The sequence below is a fragment of the Nanorana parkeri genome, unplaced genomic scaffold, assembly GCF_000935625.1.
Source record: "Nanorana parkeri isolate BGI_ZX_2015 unplaced genomic scaffold, ASM93562v1 scaffold307, whole genome shotgun sequence".
NCBI lineage: Eukaryota > Metazoa > Chordata > Amphibia > Anura > Dicroglossidae > Nanorana > Nanorana parkeri.
The window spans coordinates 213967-226128 of NW_017306575.1; the positions used below are offsets into that span (position 1 = coordinate 213967).

A 12162-nucleotide genomic window follows, 5' to 3' on the forward strand; every position below is an offset into this window, starting at 1 on the left:
TATATAGTCAATACACATTATAACATTTTAAAAACAAATGAGATAGAAAGTAACTCCCCCTAGTTGGTCAGCTGTATCAAATGACCAACTAAGAAATTGCTGATGGTTTCAGGATTGTAAATTATATTTATCTTTTTGTCTTGAATAAAATTAAATATTTTTAGGTAAGGTTGATTATAGATGGGGTTCTGTTATAGTGTTGTATATAGCTATAAAAACAGGCCCTTTTCATATGCTGATTTATACTAGTGTTCAGGGCCCAGATCTTAGTTAATTGAAATGACAGTTTGATAGAAGGCTTGTGGGTGATTTTGAAGTCAACTTGAAAAAGGTCTGATAAGCCCAAAGTTAAGTATTTTAGTTAATGGACTAAGCACCGTGTTTGGCATAAACCAAACACTGTACATCATCATAAACACACAATGGTGGTTGCATCTTAATGCTGTGGGTATGCTTCATTACAGCAGGCCTGGTAACTAAAATGAACGTCTTTCATGAAACATGGTGATTACATCTCAATGCTGTGGGTATGCTTCATTAAAGCAGGCCTGGGAGGTTTGTTAGAATACATCAAAGTGTAACAAAATCCTGATGCATTCTGAAAGAACTCGAAGTCTTGGTAGAAGATTTGTCTTCCAACAAGAACCCAAAATTACACAAAGAATGGCTTGGAAACAAAAGTGTTACAGTGAAACTGAAAATTTGATATGTGGGATGGAACATTTAGAAGTGCTTATTGTGCTTGAGTAGTACCCTGAAAAATGTACCTTTTGTTTTTAATTTATCCTGAAAAATGTACCTATGACCTCATTATTGTATACCTGCAGTGTGAGAGCTAAGGCTCTGCTGCCAGAAATCTCTGGAGATTTAGTTATGCAACTACTATTCTGCTCACTGTTCTGTTTGCTGGAAATGCTACTACTGGACTACTATTGTAGTAATAGTAGTCAACTTCTGATGGCTATCTCCTAATTTCTACAGTTTTTGTATAATACATTTTTGCATATATCCTGCTTGTCCCGATTCTATGGTGACCTCTGTAACCAGCTACTCTCCTGTTGCTGGTTAAACCTTTTCTATATGGTCTATTTCGGGTTAGAAATATGGTGGACAAGCAGAATTAAGGGTAATCAATGAGGGCTCGGTCCAGGTGTTTATTAAGATCCCAATGCAACCTGACAGAGTTGGAAAACTTTTCGATAGAGGGATGGGCAAAATTGCAGTATCCAGGTATGCAACATTGATAGATACTTATCCACACAGATATAAGGTGCAATGGTGCATCTACTCAATACTGACATGAAGAGGGTGTAAATTTATGCAATCACTAATTTTGTGCTTTTCATTGTAATTAATTAAATCACATTACCTATTCTAGTTCTGTTGATGTGTGTTAAAGCCCCACAAAATTGAATCCGCTCCTCCAATCCAATCCTCTTACAATAAAACAAGAAGAAATTAAAATAATTTAGTTCTTATTAACTGCATTCTGATTGTGACTACAGCAAACATATGTTTTGATTTTATATTCTACATTCAAGACATTAGTCGTTAACTGATGTCTTCTGAGCCAAAAGACTTATGCTTGACTTTAAGTGAAGAACAGATGATTTATTCTTCTTAATAAGTATTTCTACCAGCAGGTATAACAGTGATAAATGATTTTTTCATGGAAACCTTTAAGTTGATGGCTCGTGTTGCAATAGATTTATATCATGTTTCCAAATAGACAAAGTGAAGCTTGAGTAAACTTGCTATCCTTAATTTAAAATGTACATATCAGATCTGAGATGATTTTTTATCTGGGCTTAAGTCCAGACCACAAGATCTAGCACTTCTCGTAGACAAATGCTGTAGGTCTTCTCTGTCCAAAGTTCAGACATGTCAGAGCATTAAAGAGATCGGTGTGTTGTTATAAAATGTCATATTATACAAATGACTCTTCCTTTCATAGTGTTAGCTTGACATAATAATGCCCTGCACCTAGCCCACTCAGTTAATAGAGTTTGTAAACACCTATTTCTAAAGTTATAATTGCATCTCTGTTTCTACATGCTTTATACGGTACATGTGTTTATCTTGGCTATGCTATTTAAATTGATTTACAAAATAACACACAAAAGATGGAAGAGTTGATTGAAATATGTAAACTGCACCCAATTTTTCAGCTTTTACATCTCTAGTTTAGAGAAAGTAACTCCACTTCTAAGGAATATCTACATCCAAAAACAAACTGTTTACATATTACAGCTTACCAGTCCTTAGATGAGGTGGCTGTACTGTATCTATGGAAGAACAGCCTTATTACCCCAGTACAGAAAATGACTACAGAACACGCTACCTGCCACTTACTACTTCAGTTCAATCTGGGATCATGGGCTTCTACAGCCACTCACTTCCGTAATGGCTCCGACTTGTACTGCCTGGTGAAGGGGATCTTGCGTGACCCTGAAACGTCGCAATGAGCATGTTTTGCACGTGCGTCAATAAATAGACGTACTTCTACCTTTGGAGTGCCGCTGTCTATACTTTTTTGTATTACTGGACGGTAGCCATCCGTCAACTGCCGATGCACCCAACTATTCCTATTATGGATAAGCGGTCAGGAGTGCAATGGGTATATGGATTGTACTTGTTAGGAAACAAACACCTGCAGTACCTAATCACAAGAGTATGTTGAGGCATCTGTTATACTGAGGACATTGGCTGAATTTGGTCTGAAGGTGTTAAACTATACTAGTCTGAAATGTAGTATGACTCTTTCCCTACCATATTTGTAGTTAGTTTATTAGCTTGATGAAGTCAATCAATGGATAAAGTGGAGTATCTATTACTGAACCACATGAATTAAACATATTACTAATTATAACATTAGTGATCACCTTTTTAAGTAGGTGATCAATTTACCAGAGTTACAAAAACAAGAATTCATGCTTAAAGGAGAACTATGAGGTGAGTGCTTTTCACTCACCTCATAGTTCTAGCCGACCTGTGACAATGAGACTGTCACAGGTCGGCTCAGTAGATCGGGAGTTGAGCGAACACATACCGGGTTCGCTCGCCTCTCGATCCTGTCACGGCTCTCTGACAGGGGGAGGGGCTGGATTCCCATCTGCCAGCGCTGACTGGCGGAACGGACGGGGGAGGGTGCAGCTGGCTCTGCCTCTAGATAGGCAGAGCCAGCTGTCACGCAGCTGGGCGGATCCCATCATCTACGTCGGGATCCGCTCCGGCGTCTCAGTATACCACGAGCTGTAGCTCGCGGTATACTGAGCTTAGGGTAACGGGAGGACGCTAGTTTGTGTCCTTCCGTTACCCTAAGGAGAACTATGGGGAAAAACACTGACCCCATAGTTCTCCTTTAATTCTCCAAGGGGGAACACCTGTTACGATAACTGTCTAAGAGGAGAATTCCCCTCACTTTGTAGTGATTTCATCTCACTTCCTGTTATATATTTGGGACACCCCAACAGAACATAGATAGCAAAAATTAACTGACAGGGGTTTTCAATATTTTGGCTACACATACACTTTAACTGATAGAAAATTTCAGTTCTAGTAGCAGGATGATAGGTAATCTCCAAAGTTTTACTACCACGATTTAGAAGGAAATACAAACACAACACTTACACGCAAATTATTGGATTATTGTACACGGGTTGTAAATACACACATTTTTTTTAAATAAAATTATACAATACTAGGCATATATTTAGAATTATCAGTGCAGTTATATTCAGGATTAATGTTGTACACTGCCTTGCCAAAACAGTATACAGTAACCTTACAAAGAATTAACGTGCAACTGCTTTACACCAAACTTTAAGTTGACAAACATTGGATGCCTGCAAAATGTATAATATGCCAATATAACACAAGTTAAATAAATATGAAACTCTATATGCATTGACAAGGCAAAAAATAAAAACATTCAATATCATCATAAAACCTATAACAATTCTTATTCCATCAACATGACACAGTGTTTTATAAAATATATATTAAAAAAAAAACAGTAATAACACATTTTCTGCAATGATGTCAAACAATATGATTCATTCTTCTAGTTTAAAGGACTTTCTAAAAGAAAACAAAAAAACTGTTCAACTGTTGCAAGTAGCATGCACCTTCAATTCTTTGAAAAGCACCCTGAAAGCCCTCAATCCTGGGTGCAATCCTTATGCAGATTAGGACTGGCTGCAAAGTAAAGCTCAGATGTGCCCCTCAAACTGCACAATTTAATGCATATACTTTTGAGAGTCATGGAATGGTATATATGTTGCAGTGTGGCATTAGGTTGCACAATAGAGCTCCGACTTAAAACCAACTGGTGACAGTTGATGAGTCTCGTTTTATGTTCTATTGTGTGTATTAAAATAAAGCAAGACGTTAGATATGCAGACCTATGACTAGTGTAAACTGAATCAGATGCCTTTTTACAGCCAGCTATAACTTTAAATTCTGTATAAATGTAACATAGCAGCATGGCAGTAATATTTATAGTTGTCATTTGGTTTTGGTTATATGTATGACAATCTAATGTCCTTCCTGTCCAACATGTGAGCATTATTATTTAAAGGTTTACTCCAAGTAAATCATAACATTTTGTATAGTGTGTACCTGTCCAGTTATTTGCTGATAGACCCTAACCCACAGTTTTCTCTCCTTTGAGTTATGATTTCTCATGGTGCATTTATACTCCATGTTGCAGAATTAAGGCTAATTTCCCTCTATAACGGAAAAGTAATTTACCAGTAGAACATATCACTTATTTGCCCTTGCTTCAGGAAAGAACAGTGACAATAAAGTGTCTATGGATCAGGAGGAGAGGGAGAGAAACATTTAAAGGAAAATTACCACCACAGCTTTGTATCAAGTGGGAGCAACAATATATATGCAGCAATGCTATCGGTGGTCACTTCTGAGCACTTGATTAACTAACAGCATCCTTCTGAAAGTGTACTTGTTACATAAAGCAGGTGTCAGCACATTTTAGCTGCCCCTCAATCAGTGACATGATTTGTTCCCAAATTGTGACCGTGATTTGTTCTGGGCTGTTAGGGTGACCAGAAAGACCTCAATCTGCACTGCATTTTACACTTTTAAAGGTTAGGGTCAAAAATGACAAGATGCCTGCTGTTATCTTTATTTGCCAGAAGATCCTTTACTGTGCGATGCTCAAATTTCATTTTGCTTTTTCACCAGAATCTGACTTACTTTTATTTCATGGCTAGACTACACTCACAGTCATTCTTCTGTCCAACGAGAGTGCACCTACTGGCTACTAAAAGCAAGTCTAGGAAAATAGTTCCCAGTAGCAAACCAAACTAAGTTACAGAGGAGCTCAGAGGCAGCTTTTCTGGTTAATAAAGGGAACAGCAGACATATTGTGGTATTTGTTCTTTAACATTTAATTCTAAGCACAGTGGAGGTCATCATTATGACTAATGATGATCCTCTTATCTGGTAACTGCTTGCACTGCATGCAATGCTCATAAAATATTCAATGTAGATGTAGAACAATTAACACTGATAAAGAACTGGTATTAAAGGTACTATGTCAAGGAAGTATGGACATCTCCCTAGCACTTGCATATTAAGGAAATACAATGCTATAAGTAATGGGAAGTACTGAGGAAGTACAACACTTTAAGTAATACATGTTAACTATTTTCAAGCAAAAGATGCTGCTCCAGAATGTGAATGCTTGTTTTCCTCAACTGCTTTCTTGCCTGAGGTAGATCACCTTAATCAATATCTAAACCTGTATACATTATTGATGGCATGATTTACTTGAGGACGGGGCTTCCGAGTTGCTTGTTTCATATTTCTTCCATACAAAATTGTCATTGTTTACCCACAGTGAATCATTCCACGTTTCTTTCTTAGCCACTGAAGGCACAATGGACGTCTCACAAGCTTTTTCAATGACAGACAAGTCAGTGAGCCGGTTAATACTTTCATCATTTTGTTCAGTGAGGATATCCCAGAAATCTTTAGTGCGGTGCCTGAATTTAGTTGTGACCGAATCACACTGGGTTCTTACTGGTAAGGCAGATGCTTGTCGGAGAGTGGAATTGCTGAAAAGATCATCAAGTATGGATGTATCACCAAGCAAGTCACTGACAGATTTTGCTTTATTTTTCACTTTTTCTTGCTTCAGTGCTTTGTAGTGTGTGACATTATTGATCTGGTCAGATATAGCACTTGTATGTGGCTCTGCCATTTCAAATTCTCTATATGGTGAACACATCCTTTGTAGAGTATTGCTTTGACATTGCGTTCCTTTCTCTGTGATAGGAGGCGTATCTATTTTCTTGTCAGGTTTAATGTCATCACTTTCAGCAAGATCAATATCCAATACTATAGTGTGGTTACTGTTAGTATTTACATGCGTCTCCAAGGCTTCCTTGGGTAAGTGAGTTTTTTTACGTCGCTTTTTTGATTTGATTTCAACATCCCTAATTTTGGGAATACTGTCCCTTTCTCTTTCAAGAAGTGGAGCATGCACAGGGTATAACTCTGCCACCTCTGTATGTTGACTGGCATAAAATTCTCGGAGCATACTTTGCCGTACATGTGAGTTCACTTTCACGAGGTGGTGAGCTAGCTGTTCGGTTGAGTCCATTTTGAAATATGACACCATCTGCTCAAAATGTCTCCTGGAACATCAAAAATACATCATTCGTTAGACTTAGACAGACATTTACAGTAAATGTATGTAGCATCCAATCAATTATAATACATTGTATGAAGTTGTTAACATATACTTGAGCTAATAAATGAAGTCACTAACATATACTTTGTACTTTTAATACAGGAATTCTAATAAAAAATACTGCAGCACCCAAAAGTTTATTTTCAATTTTAAATGATGGGGCACACCACCAGCAATTAATTTACAGAGGCAACACTGTAAAAATAAAATGATAAATACCTTTTTCTTATTGTTTAATTTCTAGATCATGTGATTCTTTCTTTTATTCACCTTAATGCAGCCTGGGTTGGGGGCATGGGCTAAGACACATCGGGTTACATGTACTGGTGACATGGCTTCAATTAGGCCCTCCCCCAGTGCATGCAGAGTGGAGTGTAGCTGTCAGTTAATCATCTGACCTGCCCTACAGACAGCAACAAGCTTCACTCCATTCTGCATGGCCGGGGGGCTGAAAAAGCTGAAGTGACATCACCAGGACATGTGACCCACTCTGGCTTAGCATGTAAAGGGCACAGAAACCTTATGAAAATTATTAGGACATTTTACTGACACTATAGTAGTATTAAACTCTGGGTGTTTTTTACCTTAATGCATTCGTTTGAAAATCTACTAGTGTATACCCAGCTTGAGAACAGGCTGCATTGATTAGGTGCAGTGCAGGGTGTAGGGAGACCTAGCACTTGTCTGTGCGATCTGACTAGGGTGCCTGGATCACAAGACTGGTTAAATTGAATTACATTGTTTGACAGGCATATATGTAAATCAGTTGTGTATTTGTTTGTTTGCTAGGAGTTTAGCTTTAATACATTAACTAGAACAGTATAACACAGGTAAGCCTTTAACATTTTCTTAATGACAGTCTTCCAAACAAAATGTAATCATGTGATGTTTAAAAAGTCCAACTCTGATAGATATACTCTATCACAATTTAAGAGGTTGAATTACATTTATTTAAACATTTCTAAAAATTGCATTTGTTGTAAAAGTCTTACTTTACTGGAACTGATAACTATTCTAAATGCTTTCCAATGGTAATCAACACCATATTTCATTTTTTTGGACATGTAATGTCTAACACATATGTGCAGAGTTTTAATTACATTTAGCTGAGGTACAGCTAGTGCTGAGGGGGGACAATCCAAGTCACTTTTACATTCTTTAACATGCTGTCCAAGTCTCATTACACACATGGCTCAAACCCAAAACTATGTCAACGCTGCAGGCATGTGTCTACACAAAGACTAAATTAACATTAAACGGGTGTCAAGTAGATGACACAAGTAATGACAAGCGACAAGTCACTTTAAAAATGATAAAAACTACCATTCTAAAAAAAAGCTTTTGCCACAAAAAAACGTTATATTATTCTCAGAAATCTATGAAGACAAAAATAGGGTAAAATACAGTATATCAAAACAGAAGAAGTGATACTTTAAGAGCTCAGCCTCATTCATAAATATCCCTTTGTAATTCTATTAGGCTGCACTGTGCCTGTATAGAACATGCCCATCACCACTTCACGTCTTAGGTGTGCATGTGTTTTAAGTAGAAAACTGATGGAAAAGAAAATCAGTAATCAAAGGAGATGTTTGTAAAAACTATCACAGTCAGCTGTTTAGGATACAGGTGCATGGGTCACAAACTAAACTTCAAATCCTTTGCTAATTGAGGTAGCCCACTTTAAACTAGGTAAGTGCCCTATTTATATAGGTAACTTGTTAGAAGAAACCCTCTCATAGCATTTGTGACAGGATAGTGAAGTTACAGCAGGTCACAAGTTATGACATCTCTGTGATTTATCTTCCTTTTCAATAAACTCCATTGTTAGGTTCACGTTACTATTTAATGTTGTAAAGCCTTATTGGCTGCCAGTTCCTCTTTCAGTCTGAATGCTGATGTGCAGGGGATTGTAGGAGGCTAGTACAAAGGACAGACCAAGGTACTGTTGAATTAAATACATTTAGCTATATTGACTACATTACTGGATTAAATGTGGATCCTTCATTTTTGCATGGACTTGTGCTTTAAAGTGCGGAAGGAACAGAACCATCATGTTTTTATGGTGGTCTGTGTCCCCATTATAGAGACTTCTCCTAGTGTCACTCCATGTATCAAAGTCTGTCCACAAAGATTAACAAATGTCCTTTCACTATGGAAAGTAGGAGTGCACCTGCATGCAAAGGAACACAGAGGATTTGGCTACCAAGCTTGAAAAGTCTTGATAAGGATGTCAGGGGAGTGGAGTAAGGAAAAGGGACATTCATTAACATTTAGGGAAGAAGACGACTTTGGAGTATGTTCCTTAGGCTTCTTCTGCTGCGGAAAAAGGGTGCTCTTGCCACCAGCAGCATTTTTAAGGATGCTGTCAGGAGCATGTCCAAAGAGATGCTGTCAGTCAATAGCAATGCAGATAAAATGCTTTTTACTCACGGGCTCCAAAAACAACACATAGATTAAGACATATTGCCACCAAGTGGTGGTAGGGCAATGTGTACTCTCAGGGTAGATTGGAGATCAGCTGGTATCAGGGGAGGTTCAGATGACTGGAGGTAACCAAAATTACTGTACGCGAGCAGCAGTAGAGAATCAAATATCTAAGCTCCCTTCTGCTCTTTGCAAGCAGAATCAGCAGTAGGGAGATGCTTCCTTTATGCTGTATGGTGGAAAAAAGAGGGCAGAACATGCGTAACCAACCCAGAGGATGATGTCAGTTCTCAGTCCAACAACTTTAACCCCTTCCATTGCAAATCCGGCAGGAACAGGGAAAAAATAGCCATCAGAGACCTATGTGAATGAGGTAGCTCCCGATACTTCACCTGACTGGCCTACTCACTAAGCGAGTCTTCAGAGACAGGGCAAGCTCCAAGGCAATGGCAGCAGTTTTAGACCAGGAACGCACTCCACAGCTAACTTTTACCAGAACAGAGTCTGGAAAGTGCCCCACGGGAACCCAGCGCTTGGAGGTTACTTCCAGGCTCTCCCAACAACATCAAATTACAAGCCAGACTGTGGAGACTGAGGATACCCACTCAAGGTAGTTGCAATCAAAGCAAAAAAGAAGAGTCTTGTTAAAAGAAAAATATTAGTATAAAAACATCTATAGAAGCTCCTGCACCTTTTGAAAAATTGCACTGCACCATGTTGCACTCATGTGAATGGGCACCATAAAGAATAATGGGAGGGGGGGGGGGTTTATCAGACCTGGGGCACACAGAATTTGGAGCCGTTGCCCATAGTAATCAATCAACTTCTCTCTTCAGTTTGTTCCGTTAAGCTTTGAAAATGAAAGAGAGGAACTGATTGGTTGCCATGCACAGCTGCTCCAGATTTTGTCAGCTCCAGTTTTAATAAATTCCCCTCAATATGATTTCCATTATTGTGCATTGCAGCAGGCGTAGGACAAATTGCACTAGTGTGAACAGGATGTTTTTTAGGATTCTGTTACAAAGTTTCTTATGTGGAGATCCTGCCAGTAACATCACTTTTTGTTGCAAGCTGACAACACTTAGCCATTAAGTATTCGAGTCCTATCAGGGGATTCTGCATGCACATGGGTTTAAAAGGAGAATGCAGATAGGAGAGATGACCTCAGTCTGTCCCTGCTCCGTCACTATCCAATAACAGGCTGGGGACAGGGAACTGCAGCAAAAAAAAAAAGTCAGGTCAAAAGTTGCTCTCTATGGTAAGGCTTTGTAAATCTTAAAATGGGATAGACAGAAATACAAAGCTTTTGGCAGGTAAGACAACCCTGATATATGTATCTCAACTGCGTATTTAGCCATCTCCCTGGAGCTCAAACTTAAAGTATTTCAGATTTAGTGGATGTAGCTTTAATTTTTAGAATTGGTGTCATATGTAATCATGTCTGAACTAAATCATTTTTTCTAGAACTTTCCTTTTTTAATTTGTGAGACAATTCTTCAGAAATCACTTTGATTAAGCCATTTAGTGCAATGTTATTTCTTATCTAAGCAAATGTAAATATTTTGTAATATCCAGGACCACTGTGTAGATTTTGCACAGGGTTACAAGATCTTATGCTGTTTATTAATTATGTCCAAAATCCATTCTGGGGGATTAGCAAATAAATATTTGGTTTATAGAGCTTAAGGGATTTCAATTGTGGGACACTGTAGTTTTATGTATCCAAATTCCAGTTTGGTATTTTGTTTGTGGCTGCCAAGAAAGCTTTACCTTTCTTCTGCCAAGATTGTGACCTCAACCTTAACCCAACAATGCGACCTTAGAAATGGGGAATTGCTTCACTCACTTTTCCCTTATAAAAACGAACTTTGGCTATAATATGTTAAACATGCATGCAATACTGGGGGCAAGTAATATGCTAGACTCATACAGCTTGTTTTACACTGTCGTTGATAGTCTTTGAAGTGAGGTAGAAATCTCCAGTTTTGATATAATAATTAGCTATTACATACCAATACATAGTCTAGTGATATTACAGAGATGTCAAGCTCCAAGGTGATTCAATCATGTTTGTCCATATTAGATACTATTAAATGGATATGCTGCTTTCAAAAATTTGATCCTGCCCCATTTAGTTCTACCAGAGCTAGAATTTTATAATAATGATTTTATAAAATGTTTTATTTGTAGTGACACGTATACAGTACAGCATCAGTTGGTAACAAGTCATATTGGTGTAGTAAAACAGTATCTTCAAGTGCAATTTCCACAGATGATATACAGCATAATATGCATTAAGAAAAAACATGTATCAGAGATGTGAGTCCGTAAGAGAGTGTTAAAAGGGGAGTTGGAGAACTGTACTGTATACCAATGCTGAAGATATTCCTGCATGCCCCTGAGAGGGGAGAGAACAGTGGTTGTGGTAGAAGAAAGGAGTGAGAGGGAGGGTTGGGGGGAGGTCCCTAAGGATGGGAGAGGGACAAGGGCCGAGGTCAAGAGTAGTGGATTTGTTTTATATCTATTACCTCTTAATAAAACAAAAACACATGCATAAAAACAATCACAACTTTGTAGGCATAATAAAAAAAATCCCTATTTCAAATCCATATCCAAAAACCATCAGGCAAAATATTCTGTATATATTTTAATAGATGCCTTAAACTCAACTCTAGCTTGGGAATAAAATAAAAACAGCACAACCCAGAATGTTTTAACAAATAAAAAAACAGGCTTCTATAGTAATCCAGTCTCTGGCTCTGCACCCCACAGACTCACCAATTCAGTTAAGTGGCTTTAACATAACCATTTCCACAAAGTCTGGGATTTATATGTTCTTAGTACCTTAACAAATTTAGGGGTCTCACTAAGGCGGTTGTTTTATTTTGAGATGGTCTGACACTGACACACTGGTGGACTCAATTTAAGTGCCAATTTGACTTCTGTCGTTGATTGCACTAGCTTCTTTAGTAGTTTGACAGCAAATAGGGTGAATACCTGTACAACCAATACCTTTCTTT

General features: G+C 38.1%; 1 protein-coding gene across 1 annotated transcript in view; it reads right to left on the reverse strand.

Moving 5' to 3' along the window:
• Positions 1-5737: 5737 nt before the first annotated feature.
• Positions 5738-12162, reverse strand: part of ERCC6L2 (ERCC excision repair 6 like 2) — a 97998-nt gene continuing 91573 nt past the window's right edge. Inside the window, exon 19 of the mRNA XM_018557865.1 lies at positions 5738-6662. Within this exon, the coding sequence (XP_018413367.1) occupies positions 5774-6662 (889 nt within the window). The 3' untranslated portion in view covers positions 5738-5773. The remainder of the gene's footprint in view (positions 6663-12162) is intronic.